At 63.6% G+C, this 22,195-nt stretch overlaps 3 protein-coding genes across 3 annotated transcripts; 2 read left to right on the top strand and 1 right to left on the bottom strand.

Annotated features, from left to right (window-relative positions):
* Positions 1-1,004: 1,004 nt before the first annotated feature.
* On the bottom strand, positions 1,005-4,262 carry PABPN1 (poly(A) binding protein nuclear 1). Its single transcript, XM_050917221.1, has 7 exons — positions 4,145-4,262; positions 3,345-3,459; positions 2,560-2,627; positions 2,381-2,487; positions 2,140-2,227; positions 1,757-1,908; positions 1,005-1,275 (listed from the first exon to the last, which is right to left on the bottom strand). The coding sequence occupies exons 2-7, from the start codon at positions 3,424-3,426 to the stop codon at positions 1,236-1,238; spliced, it is 537 nt and encodes a 178-aa protein (XP_050773178.1). The 5' UTR covers positions 3,427-3,459; positions 4,145-4,262; the 3' UTR covers positions 1,005-1,235.
* A 1,494-nt stretch (positions 4,263-5,756) lies between these two features.
* On the top strand, positions 5,757-8,092 carry PPP1R3E (protein phosphatase 1 regulatory subunit 3E). The gene is made up of 2 exons (XM_050917513.1): positions 5,757-7,266; positions 7,441-8,092. Exons 1-2 carry the CDS (start codon positions 6,850-6,852, stop codon positions 7,900-7,902), a joined length of 879 nt encoding a protein of 292 aa, XP_050773470.1. The 5' UTR covers positions 5,757-6,849; the 3' UTR covers positions 7,903-8,092.
* A 3,168-nt stretch (positions 8,093-11,260) lies between these two features.
* Positions 11,261-20,769, top strand: HOMEZ (homeobox and leucine zipper encoding). Its single transcript, XM_050918927.1, is given in 4 exon segments — positions 11,261-11,384; positions 18,247-18,264; positions 18,267-18,308; positions 18,489-20,769. Coding segments are annotated over 4 exon segments (1,494 nt in total). The 5' UTR covers positions 11,261-11,263; the 3' UTR covers positions 19,802-20,769.
* Positions 20,770-22,195: the final 1,426 nt, after the last annotated feature.

Genomic DNA, 22,195 nt, shown 5'->3' with positions numbered 1-22,195 from the left:
CCTCATCCCCCTGCAACTGCCTAACCCTTGCTGGGGCCCCTGCCACATGACAGACACCCCCAGCAACACCCCATCACTAAGGTACCCCTAACTCCCCTTTGACCCTGAATGCTCCTGGTGACCCCCCCCATCCTTATCAGGACCCCCACCCCCAGAGGCCCCCAACTCTCCCTCCCTCCATGGCACATCTCACAGGCCCCTCCCACCCCCATCAGCAGAGAACCCCACTCCCCAAACACCCAACTGAGACACCTGCCCCCCCCCCCGCCACTGTCAAGGGACCTTTTCACACCACCCCTCCCCTGACCCTGGTCATGTGACCCACCCCCCCTCACCTCAAGTCATGTGATCAAGAGATGACACTAGACTGGACTCAAGGGCCTCTCACAGACCCACCCCCCCCAGACAGCAGGGCACAGCCAGCAGCTCAGGGCCCCTCCCCTGCACAGGGGTCTGGTTATCCACGCACCCCCTCAGCAAATACAGCTGTGATCCCTAAGAACCCAGGAGTCCTGGTCCCCAGCCCCCACCCCACTTACAAGAGCCAGGAGAGAAGCCAGGACTCCTGCCCCCCACCCACAAATCACCATTCGCCTCCTTTTCTTTCTTCCAAAAACATATTTTATTTTTTTTCCACCCTCCTAACATTTTTTTTTTTAATTTCCCTCCCCCTGCCCTCGCCCCCCCCCCCCCCCAGCCTGGAAATTAAAATAAAGGGGGGAGGAGAAAGGCCCCCCCCCCAATCCCTGTAACCCCCCCCCAAATATTTAATCTGGTCGCAAGAGCTCCGTGCGGCTCGACAATTCCTTCAGGCTAAAGCCACCTGCAAAGATAAAGACACTGAAATATGCAGGTAACAGCCCCGGCCTGGATGGAGGGAAGGGGGCAGGGGCAGCGGAGGAGTGGGAGGGAGGAGAGCAGCAGGCGGGTGGCAGAAGGGACCGCGCCGGGGCCAGGTCCCACCCGCGGGAGGGGAGAAAGGGAGCGGCAGGACGGCACCTGAAGGAGGGAGAAGTAAAGGGGCAGGGCCGGGGCGGACGGAGGGCGGAGCCCGCCCGTGGCAGGGAAAGGGGGAGCGAAGGAAGACAGAGAGGAGGAGAGCCCTGTGCCCACAGAGCCAGCCCCGCCCCCCACCGCGCCCCACGGGGCTGCTCCAGCACGGTCACATTCTTCTCTTTTATTTTCCTCTTTTTTTTTTTTTTTTTTTTTTGACTTTTCTTTCCCAAAAAACACTTTTAGTAAGGGGAATACCATGAGGTTGCTCTAGCCCGGCCCCTGCAGAGGAGAGAAGAAGGGAACGAGTTAATAAACCAGGGGGAAGAGAGAGGAGAAGAGAAAATACAACCGAAGAACCCAGGAGTCCTGGCTCCCAGCCCCCGTGCTCTAATCACTACACCCCACACACACCCCAGAGCCGGGGAGAGAACCCAGTTGTCCTGGCTCCCAGCTCTAACCACTAGCCCCCACTCCCCACCCAGAGCAAGAGAGAGAACCCAGGAGTCCTGGCTCTCCAGCCCTGCCTACTCTAACCACTAGACCCTGTTCCCCTCCCAGAGCCAGAGAGAGAACCCAGGAGTCCTGGCTCCCCAGCCCCCCTGCTCTAACCACAAGATCCCACTCCCCTCCCTGAGCCAGGGAGAGAACCCAGGAGTCCTGGCTCCCCAGCCCCCCTGCTCTAACCACTAGACCCCACTCCCCTCCCAGAGCCAGGGAGAGAACCCAGGCATCCTGCCCACAGTGGCCCTGCCCCCCAGACCTGTATGAACGTCCGCGGGGTCGGCTGCTGAATCCACTGTAGAACCGGGCCCGGGAGCTGGTGTAACCAGAACCACGCCCGCGGTACCGGGCCCGGGGAAACCCCCGGTCTGTGGTGCTGATGCCAGGCCGGTTGGTCCGCTTGGGGATCACCTGGGGGCAAGAGGAGGGTCAGAGAGGCCCACGCCAGGGGAGAGGGAAGCAGGATGCAGCGAGAATCAGGGAGGAACTTGCGGGGCAGGTGAGAGAAATGGAGCTCACCCCAGGCTAAAGAAGGGAAGGTGGGCTAGGGACTCGCGGGGCCAGGAGAGAGCCTAGGATTCCGGGAGGACCTGGGCCCAATCTCAGGATTTGGGGGCCTGAGCTTTGGGGTGCAGGGCTCACCTTGATCTGTCGCCCCCTGAACAGGGATTCGTCTAGTGCCATGGAGGTGCGCACAGACTCCTTGTCGGAGAACTCAATGTAGGCAAACCTGGGGGGGATCCCACATTAGACAGCGCAAAAACACAGCCCCCCCGAAAACCAGCCCACAGGGCCGCAGCTTCTCCTCCAGCCCCTCCCTTATGGTACACCCCCCCCTCCCGTCGCCCCATGCCCCCCCACGATCCCCCGGAATCTCACTCACCCCTTGGGGTGCCCACTGTATTTATCACACAGGATGGTGACACGGTTGACAGACCCGCAGCCATGAAAATGAGCCTCCAACTCTTCGGCTGTTGCCCCGTAATCCACCTGGAAAAGGGGGGGGGCTGAGAAATGGTGTCCTCTGAACCCCCCCAGCCCTTCCATGGCTCCCCTACTTACATTACCCACGTATATGGACCTAGCATCTGCCTCCATCTTTTCTTCTAAGGACATGATGACTGGGCCAGCTATGAAGAGAGAACCAGGGGCTTAGTAAGTGGGGGCTGTACCCCAAATCTCTTAGAGGGCACCCCTCCTTTACCAGAACAGAGAGGGGAAGACCCCTCTTTCTGCACTGGATTTATACAGCATCTGGCATAACTAGTATGGATAAATGTATAAACAGGCCCTACACAAACAACCCAAGGGCTAGCGTTTATGTGGGACCTACCTGAGAGATTCAGAACAGCATGAGTGAGGCTGGTGTTTACATAGGTCCTACACAAACCAGATGATAGCATTTATGTAGGTGGTACACAAGTAAAAATCAGAGCAGCACAATTCCCATATGTCTCTGGGCTTTGCCATCCCCACAGCATGGAGGTCTGAGAGTGAATGGGGATGGTGATTATTGTTTACATAGGTCCTACACATACAAAAAGGTAGTATTCACACAGACTCTACACAAATAAAATGCAAAGCGGCGTGAATCCCAAATGCCTCCTAGCTTCATGCCTCTGGGGTGGGAGGTTGCAGTTTACATAGGTCCTACAGAAATACAGTTCAGAACAGCAAGACTCCCAAACGCATCTGGAATTCACCACCACCCACACGGTCCAAAGGGTATACTGGGGGGAAAGGATGGTTCGTGTTTACGTAGGTCCTACACAAATACAATTCAAGACAGCGTAGTTCACAGATGTCCCCTAACTATGCCATGCACAGGGGGCCCGACGGGGTCTCACCGTTGCCTGGTGGGGGGCTCATGTTCATCTGCTTCTCCACCTCGTTCTGCAGTTCCTTCAGCTTCTCCGCCTCCTCCTCCATCTCCCGCACACGGGCTTTGATGGCCTCCAGTTCCTGAGAGGCAGGGGGGTCACACTGGGGGCCTGATTCACCCCCCCACAGGCATCCGCCACCCCATGTCACCCTCCCCCACAACTCCCCCCATAGCTGTGCCCTGTCCCTGGACCAACACACCTCCACCCTACCCAGGACCCCCAACAAAGAGCCCCAACCCCACAGCCGCTTCGCCTGCTTAGTCCCTGGAGACTAGCCCCACCCAAGAGCAGATCTGCCCCCCGCCCTGTTCTAACCCCCACAGCCTATTGCCCCTCTCCCGCCTGGGGTCCGGCCCCACCACGGGGCCCTGCCCGGTCCCGCTCCCCCCACCTCTCTCCCCCTCCCCCCCACGTGCCCCGCTCCCCCCACCTCTCCTCCCTCCCCCCACCTCTCTCCCCCTCCCCCCCACGTGTCCCGCTCCCCCCACCTCTCTCCCCCTCCCCCCCACGTGTCCCGCTCCCCCCACCTCTCTCCCCCTCCCCCCCACGTGTCCCGCTCCCCCCACCTCTCTCCCCCTCCCCCCCCACGTGCCTCGCTCCCCCCACCTCTTCCCCCTCCTCCCCACCTCTCCCCCTCCCCCCCACGTGCCCCGCTCCCCCCACCTCTCTCCCCCTCCCCCCCACGTGTCCCGCTCCCCCCACCTCTCTCCCCCTCTCCCCCACGTGTCCCCCTCCCCCCCACCTCTTCCCCCTCCCCCCCTCACCGGGTCCTCGATGGCGGGGTCCCCGGGGTCCCCCTCTCCCAGCCCGGCCTCCTCCTCCAGCTCCTCGGGGGGGCGGTGGGCGCCGGGCCCCCCCCCAGGCCCGGCCCGGGGGGCGGAGGCGGACGGGGGGGGCGGGGGCGGGTGCGGGCCCCCCCCCCCGCGCGCCGCCCCCGGCGCGGCCCCCCCCGTCCAGCAGCAGCAGCTCCTCCCCCTCCCCCTCCGCCCGCCCCGCCCCCGCTTCCGGCCCCCCGCCCAGCCCGTTCCCGTACTGCGCGGGGGGGCCCCCGCCCGCCTCCGGCCCCTCCCCCGCCCCGCGCGCGCCCCCGCTGCCCCGCGCCGACGAGGCCATGGCGGCTGCTGCTCTCCCCGCGCTGGGCCGGCCGCCGCGCCGCGCGCCGCTCCTCATTGGCCGCCGGGGCGTGGCCCGCCCCCTCAGCCCCGCCCCATTGGCTGGCCCGGCGGAAGAGTCGGGAAGGCGCGCCTGATTGGCCTAGCTCCCGCCACCGCTCTAATCCCATTGGTGGGGACAACCGCCCGTCAACAGAGCCCTCCCGCGCGATTGGCTGCCTTCCGGAAGCGCTGTGCCGACAACTCTGACTGGCCCAGTATCCGCCATCGCTCCACCCCGATTGGGGCAGGGTCCTGGCATTCAACAGAGCGCTGCTTTCTGATTGGTTACCCGGCGCTGATCGGACGCTTTTGATTGGCTCAGCATGATTGGTCACGGCCTTCCCCGTACCTGGGGCCCCATTGGCCGACGGGCCAACCCTGGCAGCTGATTGGCTGAGCAAACGCCCATCATTGAATAAACCTGCCCCAGCTCCATTGGCGGGGTCCGCAGCCCTGAGGAAGCCCCGCTCGTGCCTGACCTTTGACCCCACCTTGACCCCCCTGGGCCGCTGCTCCTTCCCTGCTTCACCCCTGACCTCTGACCCCAACCGTCACATGACCCCACAGGCTGATAAACCAACATGGCCGCCGCTGCCCCCCCCCCCGGGTCAGACTCTGCCGGGGCCTCGGGGCTCGTGAGAGCTTCGTAACGGCCCCGCCCCCCGGTGCCCCCCCCGTGCTCCTCACTCCCGACCCGCCCCCCCGTGCCCCTCCCCCCCGGCCCGCAGCCCCCCCCGCCCAGCCCTGCCCCCCCCTTTCCCTGGCTGGCTTCCTGGGATCCATTAGCTGCATCTCGTCTCATGAATTATTGATCCCGGAGCGGAAGGTTTTAGGCCCTTCACCTCGGGTCCGTGGTGTCCCCAGACTGCCGGACGCCTGGGTTCCTGCCTGGAAGGAGCAGTTCCCCCCCCCCGGCCAGGGGACAGGGGCAGTGGGAGCCCTGGGCACTGGCAGGAGGCGATGTGCCCTTGCTGAGCATCACAGTAATTGCCAGGTCGGGTTTTGCGGGCTCCTGGACCAGGAGGGATGGAGGGATAGCGAAGAAGAAGGGAGGGAGGAGGGGCGTCTGCTGGAGGAAAGAAGGCGAAAGAGAAAGACGGAGAGAGAGCCAGGGCGAAGCCCCCTCGGAGCGACAGAACGAGACAGATCGCAAGGAGAGAGAACGGACGGCGGAGAGATCGAAGGAGCCAGTGACCAGAGCCCAGCCGCAGCAAGAGAACAAGAGAGCCCGGAGGAGAGGAAAGTGGCAGGCAGAGAGGAGGAGAGCGGAGGAGACAGTGCGGGAGCAACAGAACGAATCGGAGCCTGGACAGAGGGAGACGCTCAGAACCTCTGAAAGGGAAGAATGTGGAAGACAGAGTGACGGAGAGGGAGAACAAAGCAGCACCTGGCTGCAGTGATAAATCGAGACTCTCCAGAAAAAAGGAACAAGACAACGACAGAGATCGAAGGAGGCAGAGTCCAGACAGAGACGTGGTCTCAGAAACTCTGGAAGGGAGGAACCTGGAAGGCGGTGAGGAAGGAGTACAATAAGCCAGCGCCCTGCCAGAGTAACAGAACGAGACGCAGCCCAGACAGTGAGAGAGGAGAATTTCTGAGAGGGAAGAACGTGAAGATAGCGACAGAGCAACAGAACGAGTCAGGGTCCAGACAGAGAAATAGACTTGGAGCCGCTGGAAGAGAAGAACGTGGAAGGCAGCGATGAAGTGGTAAATGAGCTGACGGCGTGGTGGAGCAATAGAATGAGACACAACCCAAATGGAAGGATAGAAGAAGGGAGCACTTGGTTGGAGCAGTAGACTGGACAGAGAGCTAGAAGGACTCAAAACCCAGATAGAGCGATAGAGTGAGCCAGAGCCCAGGAAGAGCGATAGGAGGAGGCCTGGACTGGGTGATAGAAGGACACGAGCCTGGACGGAGGCACAGAATGAGGCCTGGACAGAGCAACAGAAGGATACAGCTCCCGGACGGAGCAATAGAATGAGCCGGCGCCTGGACGGAGCAATAGAACGAGGTGGGGCCCGGACAGAGCGATAGAAGAGCCGGCGCCTGGACAGCACAATCGAACAAGGCGGCGCCCAGGCGGAGCAACAGAAGGAGCCGGTGCCCAAGTGGAGCAGTAGAACGAGGTGGGGCCCGGACAGAGCGATAGAACGAGCTGGCGCCTGGACAGCACAATAGATAAAGGCGGCGCCCGGGCGGAGCGACAGAAGGAGCCGGCACCTGGACAGCACAATAGAACAAGCCGGCGCCCGGGCGGAGCGACAGAAGGAGCCGGCGCCCGGGCGGGGCAAGCTGGCCCCACCCCAGGCCCCATGGCACGCGCTCCCCCACCCCCCAGCGACATCCCGCGCAACCTGAGCTACATTGCGGGGCTGTACGAGCGGGCGTATTACCGCACAGTCCGGCCCAGCCTGGGCGATGACTCCGACTCGGAGGCCGAGGGGCGGGGCCGGGGGGCCCGGCCACGGGGACGCCAGAGCCGCGCAGGCAGCAGGGGGGGGCGCCGGCACCGCAGGGCTCTTTCTGCCCCGGCTGGGGGCCCTGGTGGGGGATCCCGCAGCCACAGCCCCGGGTCCCGCAAGCGGGTGCGCTTTGCCGACGCCCTGGGGCTGGAGCTGGCCAGCGTGAGGCGCTACTGGCCGGCCGAACTGCCCCAGGTCCCCGAGCGCGTCCACACCCAGCTCCGGCGTGACGCCCTGCGCCACTTCGCCCCCCTGCGGCCCTTCCAGGTAACGAGGGGAGCGGGGGGGTGGGGCATGCAGGGCGGGGGCTGGGGAGGGGGATGAGAGCTGGGGGGCAGATCTCCAGCTCTGCCCCCCCAGCAGAGTCACCTGGCTACATGTGACATTAATTTTCTTTCTTTCTCTCCATCCCCTCCCTCCTGTTTTCTCCAGGACCCCCAGGACCCGCTGGCCGGGCGCCTGCCGCTGGCGCCGTGTTTCTGGGACCCGCTGGGGCTGCCAGACTTCGGGGCGCGGCTAGGGGCACAGGGCGTGTGCCTGGAGGGGGTGCGGGCCGGGGGGCTGGGGGTGGCAGGGACCCTGCGGGTTCTCAACCTGGCCTATGAGAAGCGGGTCAGTGTCCGCTACACCTGGGATGGCTGGGCCAGCTACCAGGAGGCCCCCGCCGCCTACGCCGGGCCCTCCTCCAGCCCTCCACCCGGCCCCCCCTCTGACCGCTTCGCCTTCCGCCTGCCCCTGCCCCCCGGGGGCGCCCTGGAGTTTGCCTTACGCTGCCATGTGGGGGGCCAGGAGCTGTGGGACAACAACGGGGGGCAGAACTACATACTGCGGGGCAGGGGGCGGTCCGAGGGGCCCCCCAGCCCCCCACGGGATGGAGATGGGGGCTGGATCCACTTCCTGTAGGGGGCTGCACAACCAGCCTCCCAGGGGACAGAGACTGCATGGGAGGGGCCCCACAACCAGCTCCTCCCAGCCCCCAGATCCACATCCTCTTGGAGGGGACCCGGGAGAGGGGGGCTGAAACTCACCCCAAAGCCATGGGATGTGGGGCAGGAATAGGGGGTGAGATACACGGGGTGTGGGGGAGGGGCCTGATGGGTGGAGGTGGTGGGGGAAACAAGTCTTGGATGGGGGGGTCCAGGGGAGGGTGGGGCTAGAATGGGGGCGGGGCTCAGACAAACCAAAGACACACCCCCACATCAGGCACCGCCCCCTGCCCTGTGGGACCTGCACCCCCACCCAGGACATGTGGGGGGACATTGCATTATAGGAGACACTGACTCACTCCTGGCCCTGCCCCCAGCTCGAGGGCAGGGGCTGGCTGCATTGGGGTGGGGGGAGACATTGGGAGGCCGTTAACCGCTGGAACTCCCTGCTGGTGGACAGTGCCGGGCTCGACATGCCCCAAGCCAGGACTGGGCAAAGCCACCCGACAATCCAGGCTGGCTGGGTGGGGGGGTGCTGATCGGGGGGGTGGGGGGCTACCAGGCTGGCTGGGCCCAGGGGCCTGATCCGGTGGGGAGGGAGGAGTTACCAGGCTGGCTGCACCTGAGGGGCTGATCTGGTGGGGGGAAGTACCAGGCTGGCTGGGCCGGGGGGAGCGGGGGGCTGATCTGGGGCAGGAGTTACCAGGCTGGCTGGGCCGGGGGGGCTGATCCAGAAGGCGAGTTACCAGGCTGGGGGGGTCTGATCTGGGGAGAGGGAGTTACCAGGCTGGCTGGGCTGGGGGGGGGTGATCCGGGGGGGAGTTACTGGGCCCTGGGGGCTGATCCAGGGAGGGGGAGTTACCAGGCTGGCTGCGCTGGGGGGGGGGCTGATCCAGGGAGGGGGAGTTACCAGGCTGGCTGGGCTGGGGGGGGGCTGATCCAGGGAGGGGGAGTTACCAGGCTGGCTCGGCTGGGGGGGGGCTGATCCAGGGAGGGGGAGTTACCAGGCTGGCTAGGCTGGGGGGGGGCTGATCCAGGGAGGGGGAGTTACCAGGCTGGCTAGGCTGGGGGGGGGGGCTAATCCAGGGAAGGGGGAGTTACCAGGCTGGCTGGGCTGGGGGGGGGCTGATCCAGGGAGGGGGAGTTACCAGGCTGGCTGGGCTGGGGGGGGGGGGGCTGATCCAGGGAGGGGGAGTTACCAGGCTGGCTGGGCTGGGGGGGGGAGCTGATCCAGGGAGGGGGAGTTACTAGGCTGGGTGGGGGGGGGGCTGATCCAGGGAGGGGGAGTTACCAGGCTGGCTGGGCTGGGGGGGGGAGCTGATCCAGGGAGGGGGAGTTACCAGGCTGGCTGGGCCTGGGGGGGGGGGCTGATCCAGGGAGGGGGAGTTACCAGGCTGGCTGGGCCTGGGGGGGGGGGGGGGCTGATCCAGGGAGGGGGAGTTACCAGGCTGGCTGGGCTGGGGGGGGGAGCTGATCCAGGGAGGGGGAGTTACCAGGCTGGCTAGGCTGGGTGGGGGGGGGCTGATCCAGGGAGGAGGCGTTACCAGGCTGGCTGGGCTGGGGGGGGGGCTGATCCGGGGTGGGGAGTTACTAGGCTGGGGGGGGGGGCTGATCCAGGGAGGGGGGGTTACCAGGCTGGCTGGGCGGTGGGGGGAGCTGATCCAGGGAGGGGGAGTTACCAGGCTGGCTAGGCTGGGGGGGGGCTGATCCAGGGAGGAGGGGTTACCAGGCTGGCTGGGCGGTGGGGGGGGCTGATCCAGGGAGGAGGGGTTACCAGGCTGGCTGGGCTGGGGGGGGCTGATCCGGGGGGGGGAGTTACCAGGCTGGCTGGGCTGGGGGGGGGGCTGATCCAGGGAGGAGGGGTTACCAGGCTGGCTGGGCTGGGGGGGGGGCTGATCCAGGGAGGAGGGGTTACCAGGCTGGCTGGGCTGGGGGGGGGGGCGCTGATCCGGGGGGGGGGAGTTACCAGGCTGGCTGGGCTGGGGGGGGGGGGCTGATCCAGGGAGGGGGAGTTACCAGGCTGGCTGGGCTGGGGGGGGGGCTGATCCGGGGGGGGAGTTACCAGGCTGGCTAGGCTGGGGGGGGGGCTGATCCAGGGAGGGGGGGTTACCAGGCTGGCTAGGCTGGGGGGGGGGGCTGATCCAGGGAGGGGGAGTTACCAGGCTGGCTGGGCTGGGGGGGGGGGCTGATCCGGGGGGGGAGTTACCAGGCTGGCTAGGCTGGGGGGGGGCTGATCCAGGGAGGGGGGGTTACCAGGCTGGCTAGGCTGGGGGGGTGGCAGTACCAGGCTGGCTGTTGTGTGCAGGTTTCCCCCAGGACAGCAGCCCGGAGGGGGCAGGGAAGGTGCCACCGTTCTCCATGGCATGTTTGCCCAGACACCAAGGCTGCCCACTGCTTGGCACCCAACCCCCACTCGGACCAGTCCCCTGCCGGTGCCCCTCACTCCCGACCCGCAGCCCCTGCGACCCCCCAGCCCTGCCGGTGCCCCTCACTCCCGACCCTCAGCCCCTGCGACCCCCCAGCCCTGCCGGTGCCCCTCACTCCCGACCCTCAGCCCCTGCGACCCCCCAGCCCTGCCGGTGCCCCTCACTCCCGACCCTCAGCCCTTGCAACCCCCCAGCCCTGCCGGTGCCCCTCACTCCCGACCCTCAGCCCCTGCGACCCCCCAGCCCTGCCGGTGCCCCTCACTCCCGACCCTCAGCCCCTGCGACCCCCCAGCCCTGCCGGTGCCCCTCACTCCCAACCCGCAGCCCCTGCCCCCCATCTTGCTGAGGGCCCTCACTCCCGCCCCGCAGCCCCCTGCCAGCCCAGCCCTCCCGGTGCCCCTCACTCCCAACCTGCAGCCCCTGCGACCCCCCAGCCCTGCCGGTGCCCCTCACTCCCGACCCGCAGCCCCTGCTAGCCCAGCCCTGCCGGTGCCCCTCACTCCCGACCCGCAGCCCCTGCCCCCCATCCTGCCGGTGCCCCTCACTCCCGCCCCGCAGCCCCTGCCCCCCATCCTGCCGGTGCCCCTCACTCCCGACCTGCAGCCCCTGCCCCCCATCCTGCCGGTGCGCCTCACTGCCGACCCGCAGCCCCCTGCCCCCCATCCTGCCGGTGCCCCTCACTCCCGACCCGCAGCCCCCTGCCAGCCCAGCCCTGCCGGTGCCCCTCACTCCCGACCCGCAGCCCCGGGGCTATCCTGGCTCTACTGGGGCCAGTTTCCCCAGGGCAGCCCAGAGGGCACAGGGGAGAAGCAGCCGGTTTCTCGTCCAGCTGAGACCAGGGTCTGTGTCTGGGAGAACCCAGGAGTCCTGGCTCCCGGCCAGGAGAGAACCCAGGCGTCCGGCTGTCAGCCAATGGCCGGGCCTGTCCCTCCCCCTCAGCCAGCGGCCTCCAATCCCGGCCCGGAGGGGGCCAGGCCGAGCCGAGCAGGGATCGGGCTGGTGCCGGCCCGGCCCCGGCAGCACCGCAGGGAGGGTGAGTTCGGCCGCCCCTCCCCCACTGTCCCTGGGTGAGCCCCTCCCCCCTTTGTGTGCGGGCTCCCTGCCCCTCCCGGGAGAGAACCCAGGCGTCCGGGCTCCCTGCTGTAACCACCAAACCCCACTCCTCCCCCTCCCCCTCCCACAGCCTGAGAAAGAACCCAGGCGTCCAGGTTCCCAGCTCCTCCCCCTCCCAGGAGAGAACCCAGCTGTCCTAGGCGCCCTTAAAGGGCCAGTGCAGGGGAAGCCCCGCCCCCCGAGTCTCCATTACCCAGGATGCAAGTGGAGCAAAGTCCCAAAACTTGGGAGGAAACTAAAATCGGAGGAGGAGGGAACGTGTGAGTGGGGGGAGGGCCGGGGGGTCCTGGGGGCAGCTGGAGGGGGAGGGGCGGCTTGGGGGGATCCCCAGAGAGAGGAAGATGCGGGGGGGTCTCTGGGGTTGGAGGAATCCCAGGGGAAGAGGCTGAGACAAGGGTCGGTGTCTCAGAGAACCCAGGAGTCCTGGCTCCTAGTCTGCTTCCCTGGGCTCTAACCCACTGGACCCTCCCCTCTCAAACCAGGGCGAGAACCCAGGCGTCCTAGCTCCCAGCCTCCCCCTCCTCAGAGCCAGGGAGAGACCCCAGGCCTCCTGGCTCCCAGCCCCTTCCCCTCTGTAAGCCACCAGACCCTGCCCCTCTCACAGAGCAGGGATAGAACGGAGTGGGGATGGGGGTCTCGGGGGGCTAGAAGGGTCCTGAGGGGGATTGGAGGGAGCTGGGAATTGGTGAGGAAAGTGGCTGTGGGGGGTCGCTGGGGGAGGGGATAGGGAGTCTCTGTGGGGTTGGGGGAGCTGGAGGGTCTCGGGGGAGAAGGTGGGGGTTGGAGCTGGGGGGGTCTCTAGGGGAGGGGATGGGGAGTCTCAGGGAGAAGGTGGGGGTTGGAGCTGGGGGGTCTCTGGGGGAGGGGATGGGGAGTCTCGGGGAGAAGGTGGGGGTTGGAGCTGGGGGGTCTCTGGGGGAGGGGATGGGGAGTCTTGGGGAGAAGGTGGGGGTTGGAGCTGGGGGGGTCTCTGGGGGAGGGGATGGGGAGTCTCTGGGGGAGAAGGTGGGGGTTGGAGCTGGGGGGTCTCTGGGGGAGGGGATGGGGAGTCTCGGGGAGAAGGTGGGGGTTGGAGCTGGGGGGGTCTCTGGGGGAGGGGATGGGGAGTCTCTGGGGGAGAAGTTGGGGGTTGGAGCTGGGGGGTCTCTGGGGGAGGGGATGGGGAGTCTCGGGGAGAAGGTGGGGGTTGGAGCTGGGGGGGTCTCTGGCAGAGTTAGGGTTTGGGTTGGAGCTGGGGGAGTCTGGGGTTTGGGCTGGAGCTGGAGGGTTTCTGGGGGAGAAGGTGGAGGTTGCAGCTGGGGGTTTCGCTGGGGAGAGGATGGGGAGTCTCTGTGGGGAGAAGGGGGGGTTGGAGCTGGAGGAGGTGATGGGGCATCTCTGGGGAGAAGGTGGGGGTTGGAGCTGGGGTGGTCTCTGGGGGAGAAGGTGGGGGTTGGAGCTGGGGGGGTGATGGGGCATCTCTGGGGAGAAGGTGGGGGTTGGAGCTGGGGGGGTCTCTGGGGGAGGGGATGGGGAGTCTCGGGGAGAAGGTGGGGGTTGGAGCTGGGGGGGTCTCTGGCAGAGTTGGGGTTTGGGTTGGAGCTGGGGGAGTCTGGGGTTTGGGTTGGAGCTGGAGGGTTTCTGGGGGAGAAGGTGGAGGTTGCAGCTGGGGGTTTCGCTGGGGAGAGGATGGGGAGTCTCTGTGGGGAGAAGGGGGGGTTGGAGCTGGAGGAGGTGATGGGGCGTCTTTGGGGAGAAGGTGGGGGTTGGAGCTGGGGTGGTCTCTGGGGGAGAAGGTGGGGGTTGGAGCTGGAGGGACTCTGGGGGAGAAGGTGGGGGTTGGAGCTGGAGGGTCTCTGGGGGAGAAGGTGGGGGTTGGAGCTGGGGGAGGTGATGGGGCGTCTCAGGGGAGAAGGTGGGGGATGGAGCTGGGGGGTCTCTGTGGGGAGAAGCTGGGGGTTGGAGCTGGGGTGGTTGCTACGGGAGGCGATGGGGAGTCTCTGGGGAGAAGGTGAGGGATGGAGCTGGGGGGGTCTCTGGGGGAGAAGGTGGGGGTTGGAGCTGGGGGAGGTGATGGGGCGTCTCTGGGGAGAAGGTGGGGGATGGAGCTGGGGGGGTCTCTGGTGGAGAAGGTGGGGGTTGGAGCTGGGGGAGGTGATGGGGCGTCTCTGGGGAGAAGGTGGGGGATGGAGCTGGGGGGGTCTCTGGGGGAGAAGGTGGGGGTTGGAGCTGGGGGAGGTGATGGGGCGTCTCTGGGGGAGAAAGTGGGGAATGGAGCTGGGGGGGGACTCTGGGGGAGAAGGTGGGGGATGGAGCTGGGGGGGTGATGGGGCGTCTCTGGGGAGAAGGTGGGGGTTGGAGCTGGGGGAGGTGATGGGGCGTCTCTGGGGAGAAGTGGGGGTTGGAGCTGGAGGGTCTCTGGGGGAGAAGGTGGGGGATGGAGCTGGAGGGTCTCTGGGGAGAAAGTGGGGAATGGAGCTGGGGGGGGACTCTGGTGGAGAAGGTGGGGGTTGGAGCTGGGGGAGGTGATGGGGCGTCTCTGGGGAGAAGGTGGGGGTTGGAGCTGGAGGGTCTCTGAGGGAGAAGGTGGGGGTTGAAGCTGGAGGGTCTCTGGGGGAGAAGGTGGGGGTTGGAGCTGGGGAGGTGATGGGGCGTCTCTGGTGGAGAAGGTGGGGGTTGAAGCTGGAGGGTCTCTGGGGGAGAAGGTGGGGGTTGGAGCTGGGGAGGTGATGGGGCGTCTCTGGGGAGAAGGTGGGGGTTGGAGCTGGAGGGTCTCTGAGGGAGAAGGTGGGGGTTGGAGCTGGGGAGGTGATGGGGCGTCTCTGGGGAGAAGGTGGGGGTTGGAGCTGGAGGGTCTCTGGGGGAGAAGGTGGGGGTTGGAGCTGGGGAGGTGATGGGGCGTCTCTGGTGGAGAAGGTGGGGGTTGGAGCTGGGGGAGGTGATGGGGCGTCTCTGGGGAGAAGGTGGGGGATGGAGCTGGAGGGTCTCTGGGGAGAAAGTGGGGAATGGAGCTGGGGGGGGACTCTGGGGGAGAAGGTGGGGGTTGGAGCTGGGGGGGTTGCTGGGGGAGCTGGGGTTTAGAGACCCCTCCAGCTCCTCCAGAGTGGGGTCAATGAGGAGTCTCTGGGCGAGGGACTGGGGAGAAGTTGGGCGTTTGAGAAGGTATCTGAGGCTTGGGGGCCTCTGGGGAGGGGGGGTCCCTGGGGAAGGGGTGGGGTGGGGAGTCTCTGGGAGCTGGGGAGAAGGTGGGGTTGGAGCTGGGGGGTCTCTGGGGGAGGAGCTGGGGTGGGGTCTTCAGCATATTAGGAAGCTGTATTTGCTTATTTTACATGATTGCCACGTGGTGGAATTTCTGGTCAGTTCCCTGCTAATTAGTCGCTGCTGAGGAGGCTGATTGGCCAGTAACCACCAGGGACTTGCTGGATTTCGGGTGGCAAATCAGGATGCTCTTTCATGGGGGCGGGGGTGGGGGGCACCTTTAAGACCAAGGCCCTGCGGTCGGGACATCTGGTCACGCCTAGATTGAGTCTAATTCCTCGTTCTTCACGTTGTTGGGCCGATGACCTGGTAATTGCTCATCACTCGTCAGTTATTTCTGTAATGAGGCGCCCGTCAATTAATAGTGGAGTGGTAACGAATAGGGGCTAATTTCAGGCCTGGTGAGTTCTTGGTCCAGCTCGGTGAGCAATGGAAAGATGAGTTTGGCCCCAGTGATCTCTTTACTGTAGGGACTGGGCCGTTGTTCCCGTCAATATGATTGAAATGTATCAGTGCTTAGTTACTTTAATTAGATTGATTGGTTTACTTTAATGAGCTCTCTCTGTTCTTTGGGGGACAAGAACTGTTGCCGTACATCTGCTGTACGCTAGGAACCAGGACTCCTGAGTTCTGTCCCTGGCCTTGGGAGTGGGGTCTAGTGGTTAGAGCAGCAGAGCTGGGAGCCAGGACTGCTGGGTTCTATCCCTGGCCCTGGGAGGAGAGTAGGGTCTAGTGGTTAGAGCAGCAGAGCTGGGAGCCAGGACTCCTAGGTTCTATCCCTGGCCCTGGGAGGGGAGTGGGGTCTAATTGTCACCCCTCCAATCAGTGACATTTCTCCGTTTGTCCGTGATGCGATGATCTTTGAACGCTGCATCCAACCGAGTCCAAAATGTCTGGAAACATGGCGGGTGTTGGTACAAAGGACCCCATCTGTTGGGGTGAAACCCAGAGACCCAACAATCCCCTCACACTGACAGCCTGCCCAGCGCCCGGCCAACATCGGGTACAAAGGCTGAGACCCCAAAGCGAGCCGATGGTTTTAGGGAAAAGTGGTTTATGACCATTAATATTGCTAAAAATTAGAAAACCAGCAACAGCTCTTCTACAGTCGCTCCCCGACTTATGCAAGTGTCCATTCCAGAACGCCATGCCTAACTCAAATTTTGCGTCAATCGGAAACATATACCTGACCATTACACCCCAAAAACCCTCCTGTTTCTAGCATACAGAACTTTTTCCGCAAGTGCAGATTTGCGTAAATTGGGTTTACATCACCCGAGGGGGCGTCTGGACCTAGAGCTCTAAAGGTACCTAGGTTGATGGTTCTTGTGCTCCGATACCACCGTGTCATGCCTTATGCAAATACGCCTCACAGAGCTCCGGCGTTCACGGTTCTAGTTCCCCGGCCACATTGCTCTTCCACTCATCCACAACAAGGATTGGTTGGTAAACCTCAAAGGCTGTGGGCTGGAACTGAACTAACGAGGATTCATAGAGGTGACAGCCAGTGGACACATTAGATCACCTAGTTTGGATCACAGGCCATTCAGTTTACCCAGTGTCCCTTTATGTAGTCTTAATAACATGCATTGGACTAGAGTATTTTCCAGTCTGGATTTGAAGAGCTCAGGATATGGAGATGCCACTTCCTTCGGCTGTTTGGGCCAATGGTTTTCTTCTGGAATTGGGGCTCTTTCCAATCGGAATTTGGCTGCCTGCTGCGTTCAGCCGTTGGTTTGAGTTCTGCCTTTTTCCGCTAGATTACAGAGCCCGTCAGGAGAAGGTCGAAGAATGGACAACTTTCTTCTAAAAAATGGGATTCTCCAACACTCCGTCCTCTGGGCGTTGGCTGAGCTGAGGAGGACCCTAGGTAGGAGTGCGAAGATCTGATTTTGAATTTTACGGTTCACTGTCTATCCTGCCCAGGACCAACAAGCGACGAGCAGCAACCAAAGCAAAGGGTCAATCTGTGTGCCATCGATGGCGTCTGCAGACCAAAGATGCGCTGCATGTGGTTACCCAGGGGCTGGAAGCCAGTGCCTGGTGTCACAGGGAGAGCACCAGAGGCTAGTTCATTCCATGGAGAAGGCCCTCCAACGGTGGCGGCAGGGGGACTGTTGTTGCCACGCCACGACCTGTGCCTCGGAGACGCTGGCCAAATGCACCCATCAGTTGGTGGCACAGAGAACGCGCCATGGAGACCTCTCTCCAATGCCAGTGGCAGCTGCAGGGTGCCCACCAGCGCCAGGCTGTTACTCGCACAATGGAAACGATGTTACAAAGCCAGCGGCATCTCCTGGAAGATCAGGAGCATCATGCCATTGCCTGCGCCACGGAAACGAAGCTCCACCATGAGCAACATCTTCTGGAAGACCAAGATGGCTGCGTCGTGGAAACGTCGGCCGAAGGCGCCGATAGATTGGCGCCATGGTGAGAACATTGCTTAAATGGCCGCTCCGTGGGAACCTGGCCCATTACTCACTTATGGCGGCAAGCAGCCAGATGTGATCAGGAAGAGGTTGCCAATGCGGACCTGTCTCGACTTGATCGCACGGCAGTAGGGTGCAGTGAAGGCCGGGGATGTTGGGAGCGATTTCTAGGAGTGGTCGGAGCCAGGGGCTCTCGGAAGCAGCACAGGCAATAAGCCATTTGCACTTAACTCAAGGGGCTGGCCAAGCCCAGGGCTCATTAGCCAACTTCGCAGTGCCAACGGCCATGCCGATTTTCAGTAGGGTTGTGCCAGTCACTGCTGCCTACAGCCTCCCTGGCAGCATCAGAGTGGATTGGCTGCGGCGTTCCAGAAAGACGGACAAGCAGCCGCTTGGGGTTGGATAACGCCTGGCCTCCATAAGCGAAGAAATGCACAACTCTCTAGTTTCCAAATCACAAGTCAAATATTTTGTGGTATTAGCAACTAATTAGTACTTATTGGTCAATTATTTAATTAGCCAGTCAATAACCAAGTAATCTGCTCCACAAGCTAATTATTTTTATAACAGTTTGACTATTTCTTTGTTAGCCAGTAAGTTCATTTCTAGAAGCTAATCCCTAAGTAATGCAATCGGGGTTCGATTATTTCTTAGCAGTAATTACTCATTAAAACAAATTTCATTATTAGTCATTATTGTGTGTCTTATCCTAGTGTCTCTGCGGCCTGGTCACAGACACACAACAAGCACCGGTGCTGCCCCAGAAAACTTATTTCCCGGACTGTTCGGCTGCATCCCTAGCTAATGACACCCAAAGACATAATTGTCCCTAATTAGCTAAGGAAGGTAGGAGCTGGTCCCTGAGTCCCCTGAAACATGACGGAAATGAATTCCTGGATTTGTGTTTCATTTGATTATTTGAATGGTTCCGAGTTCTTGAGGCAAGAACTGTGCTGTCTCTCTCCTGCCTGGTGGGGGCTGAGGGCCAGGACTCCTGGGTTCTACCCCTGGCTCTGGGAGGTAGTAGGGTCTACTAGGTTAGGGAGGGTGGGGCTCGGGGCCAGGACTCCTGGGTTCTATCCCCTCCCTTTCACCTGCATGTCTCTCTCTCCCCAGGTCTCAGGCTCCCCGGGGGGACGTGGGGCTGACAATTTGGGGTTCAGACCCCCTTACGGCAGGTAAGAGCCTTCACTCCCCATTGCTGTGGGGGTAGGGGGCAGCAATCACCCCCAAACACCCCTTGGGGGCTGTGGTGTGAGGGGAGGAGACTGCCGGCTTCCCATAGAGCTCTGGGGCACCCTACAGTACCCTCCTCGCTATCTCCTGCTGATTGTGGCTTGCTCTCTCTCTCCCCACAGCTGTCCCCGTGGGCTGGCCAGCCCGGGAGCCCCAGGCCAAGGACCCCCCAGTGGCGGGGCCAGCCATGCCCCCCAACAAGGAGTCGCCAGGCAACCCCAGTTCACCGGCAGCCCTCATCTGCCTGCCTCCCATCTCAGAGGACCTGCAGCTGGTGTGGACCCAGGCGTCCCAGACCAGCGAGCTGGACGGCCACCAGCCGCTGCGCCAGGCCTTCAGCTACTTCCCCTACCCCAGCCTGGCCGACCTGGCGCTGCTTTGCCTGCGCCACGGCCTGCAATTGGAGAAGGTCAAGGCCTGGTTCATGGCCCAGCGGCTGCGCTGCGGCATCAGCTGGAGCGCCGAGGAGATCGAGGAGACACGGGCGCGGCTGGCCTGCCGCCAGGACCGCCCGGCCTTTGGGGCCCTGCTGGCCCCCGGCGCCCCCCTGCCGCAAACTGGCAAGGCCCCGGGAGGCAGGGAAGCCCCCGCGGCTGCACACCACAAAGCCAAGCCCCAGGAATCCCCAGGGAGCTGTTCGGCTGTGGCCCGGGGGCCCCCAGAGCCAGGGAGAGCTTCCACAGTCCCCCACCCCAAAGCCAAAGAGACGCTAACGCCGCCCCCCAGTCTTTTCCCCACGCCACCCCCTCCGTGCCGGGCCTGGGCGGATTCTCCGGCTGGCGCCAGCCACCCAGACACCGCCTGGGACCTCAGCAAACCCTGCCGGCTGGGGGCAGTTGACACCGCACCGCCCTCCTCCGGAACCACCGTCAATGGGGCTGAGGCGTGGGCCCGGCCTGGCCACCCCCACAGCACCCTGGAGGCCCAGCGGCAGCGAAAGAGCCGGCGGAAGAGCAAGGAGCAGCTGGCGGTGCTGAAGTCGTTCTTCCTGCGGTGCCAGTGGGCGCGGCGGGAGGATTACCAGTGGCTGGAGCGGATCACCGGCCTGCCGCGGGCAGAGATCATCCAGTGGTTCGGGGACACCCGCTACGCCCTCAAGCACGGGCACCTGCGGTGGTTCTGGGATAACACCGTGCCCCCCGCTGCCACCCTGGAGCTCGGGCCCCGCATGGACACGGGCCCGCTGGAGCGGTACTGGGCCGCCCGGCAGCAGCTGCGCCAGGACGACCTGCCAGCCCTGTGCCGCGAGTCGGGCATGGGGGCCCAGCAGGTGCTGAACTGGTTCTACTCTCGCTCGCCCGAGCCGGCTGAGGTGGTGGTGTGCCTGGGCGAGGAGCCCGAGGACGAGGACGAGGAGGCCGGGCTCATGGTGCAGGACGACGGGGAGGAGGACGACGACGAGCCGGAGGAAGAGGACCTGGGCACCCAGGAATGAGGAGCTTCGGAGACTTCCCGGGGAGGGCGGGGTTGGGAGGAGCCGACTCGTACGTTGGGGCCCTGTTCTGTCTAGTTCCTCCCTCCGTTCTAGAACCCAGATCTGGATCCTGCATCTAGTTCCCCCTCCCTCTCCGTTCCTGGGCCCCACATCCCCCCCTGCCTCTCCCCAGCTCTAGAACCCAGGTCCTTCTCCCTTTCTGTTCTGGAACTTGGTATCATGGAGTTCTGCTACCTAGATCATTGTTGTAATTCACTCTCCATGCCTCAGGCTCCACATTTGGGTTTGTCTGTCCCCACTCATCTTGGTGCTCTAGAACGAAGTACTGGCTCCTCCCTGTTCTAGAATCTAGGACCCTGTTTCTCCTCCTTTGTGTTCTAGAATCCCAATCAGGCCCTGGTCCCCTTCCTCTGCTAGAACAGAGGGACACCCTCAAACTCTGCCACAGGCCCTAAAACCTGGAGATCTTGACCTAGAACCCAGGTGCCCAGTTCCCTCTGCCATGCTCTAGAACCCAGATACCATTTCATTCCTGGTTCCCTACTCTAGAACCTAGGTTCTCTGGTTACAAGTTTGTGCTCTAGAACCCTGTACCTTTCGGCCAGATTTCTGGATTCAGGTATGCTCCTTTCTCCAGACTTCCCTCACCTCTCCCCTCCTTCAGGCGCCTCTGTTTCTAGAGTCTGCCTTGGGTCATCCCTCCCTCCCTCCTCTACGTCACGTTATGGCCCTGTCCCCCAGAGAGACACGTGTGGCAGGAGCTGGGTGGGGGCAGCATCTGGCCTGGAGGGGGTGGCAGATGGTCTGTGGGGGGCTTCCTGGGTTTGGTTTTACAAACTGGGCAGGAGAAACCGGAGCGGTGGAGAGCAGGCGGGGGGCAGCCTTTCCCTGGTGGCTGGGTGGTCCTTTCTGGAGTTGTTAATTTATAATGCCCGACTGGCGCGAGTTAAAGCGAGGTTTGAAGTTGACCCCCACGCCTGTGGCCTGTGTCTGATTGGGGGTGGGGGTGGATGGGGAGCCCGGGGGCGGGGCTTTGGTTCATTCATTCCCTCACGTTCTCGGTGCTCGTTCCCTCGGTGGTAGCTGGCGCACATCGGTGGGGAGGGGTCCCTGACGCTCAGTGGGGGTGGGTCTCCCGTCTCCCCTTCCTCTCCTCTGGGTTCCCTGTCACTTGTTTCCTCCTCTTCCCCACTCCCTCCTTCAGCGCCCGGCTCCTGCTGCCCTCACGCCCACTCGGGCTTCGGGAGGCCGGGGTTCCCCCCAACTCCCCTCAAAACCGTCCAACCCTTCCCCCAGCAGAACCCCCAAGGATGGAAGAAGAGGGGCTGGGGGCGGGAAATCGGGTTATGTCTCCCTAGGTTACAGGGGTTTATGGCTGAACCTCAGTTCTCCCCCAAACACGCAGCACCCCAGTTGGAAAAGCCAGACATTTATTGTCAATGGGGGGCGGTCTGGGTTCCATGGGGATCAGAGCCATTTGGGGGCACCCCAGCTGGGGGGGACAAGGATAATGGGGGACTGGACTCCAGTGGTGTGATTTCCCCCCCGCCAATGGCTCTGATCCCAGCTGTGGGGCGGGGGATAACAAGACCCTGGCCCTGGGGCTGGCTGGGTGGGGAGACAGGTGCATGGGGGGCTGGAGAAATGGGGACCCTTGGGCTGGGCCAGTGTGGGCAAGTATGGGGGGGCTGTGTTAGACGGGAGTGGGGGGGGCAGCTGTGATGGGGTGGGGAGGCTCCCCTGGCTGTACGCACATCTCCCCGGGCACAGTCGCTCTAGTCCCAAGGGGACTGCAGGGGCAGAGTCCGTCAGGTGCTGGGGAGCCTGGGCAGTTTCTGTACCCCACATGCTACAGCTGGGGGGCCTGGCTGACACTGGGGGCCCTGTGGGGAGAGAATCCTGGTGAAGAGACAGAACAGTCTGGGGGGGGTCATTCCCCTCTGACTTCCCTCCCTCTGAGTCCCTCCTCCCCAGACCCCTCTTTTGGGGGCTCACCCCCTTGAGCCCCCCTCCCCCAACCACCTCTGTGTGGGGTGTGACCCCCCCCAATCCAGTCTCACTCACCTGCCATGCTGGGAGGGGGTGAGTTGGGGGGTGAATCTTAGCTGGGGGGAGAGAAGAAATTACCCAGAATGCTACAGCCAGATACCCTAAGCCTAAGCCCCCTGCCTCCAGCCCACTCTGCCCTTGAGCGCCCTCCAGCTCAACCCCCAGCCCGTTCAGCCCCCCGGCTTGACCCCCACCCTGCCCCCAACCCAGTCTCCCCTGCGCCCCTCACCTGTATGGGTCTTGGTCTCTCTGCGCTTTGGCTTCCCCGAGGGGTGCCCCCCTCTCTCAGATCTGTGGGGCGGATGGGAGAGGTTAGTGGGGCAGATTGGGGGTGCCCTGTGGACC

The sequence above is a fragment of the Gopherus flavomarginatus genome, chromosome 11 (genome assembly GCF_025201925.1).
Source record: "Gopherus flavomarginatus isolate rGopFla2 chromosome 11, rGopFla2.mat.asm, whole genome shotgun sequence".
In the NCBI taxonomy this organism is placed as follows: Eukaryota; Metazoa; Chordata; order Testudines; family Testudinidae; genus Gopherus; species Gopherus flavomarginatus.
This window is presented reverse-complemented; position numbering and strand designations above follow the sequence as displayed.

Coding starts and splice junctions, on each gene's coding strand:
- PPP1R3E (XM_050917513.1), top strand. CDS start 6,850: ATGGCACGCGCTCCCCCACCCCCCAGCGACATCCCGCGCAACCTGAGC. Junction 7,267..7,440: donor CCCCCCTGCGGCCCTTCCAG/GTAACGAGGGGA, acceptor CAGGACCCCCAG/GACCCGCTGGCCGGGCGCCT.
- PABPN1 (XM_050917221.1), bottom strand. CDS start 3,426: ATGGAGGAGGAGGCGGAGAAGCTGAAGGAACTGCAGAACGAGGTGGAG. Junction 2,488..2,559: donor GGTCCATATACGTGGGTAAT/GTAAGTAGGGGA, acceptor CCCCTTTTCCAG/GTGGATTACGGGGCAACAGC. Junction 1,276..1,756: donor CCCCGCGGACGTTCATACAG/GTCTGGGGGGCA, acceptor TCTCCTCTGCAG/GGGCCGGGCTAGAGCAACCT.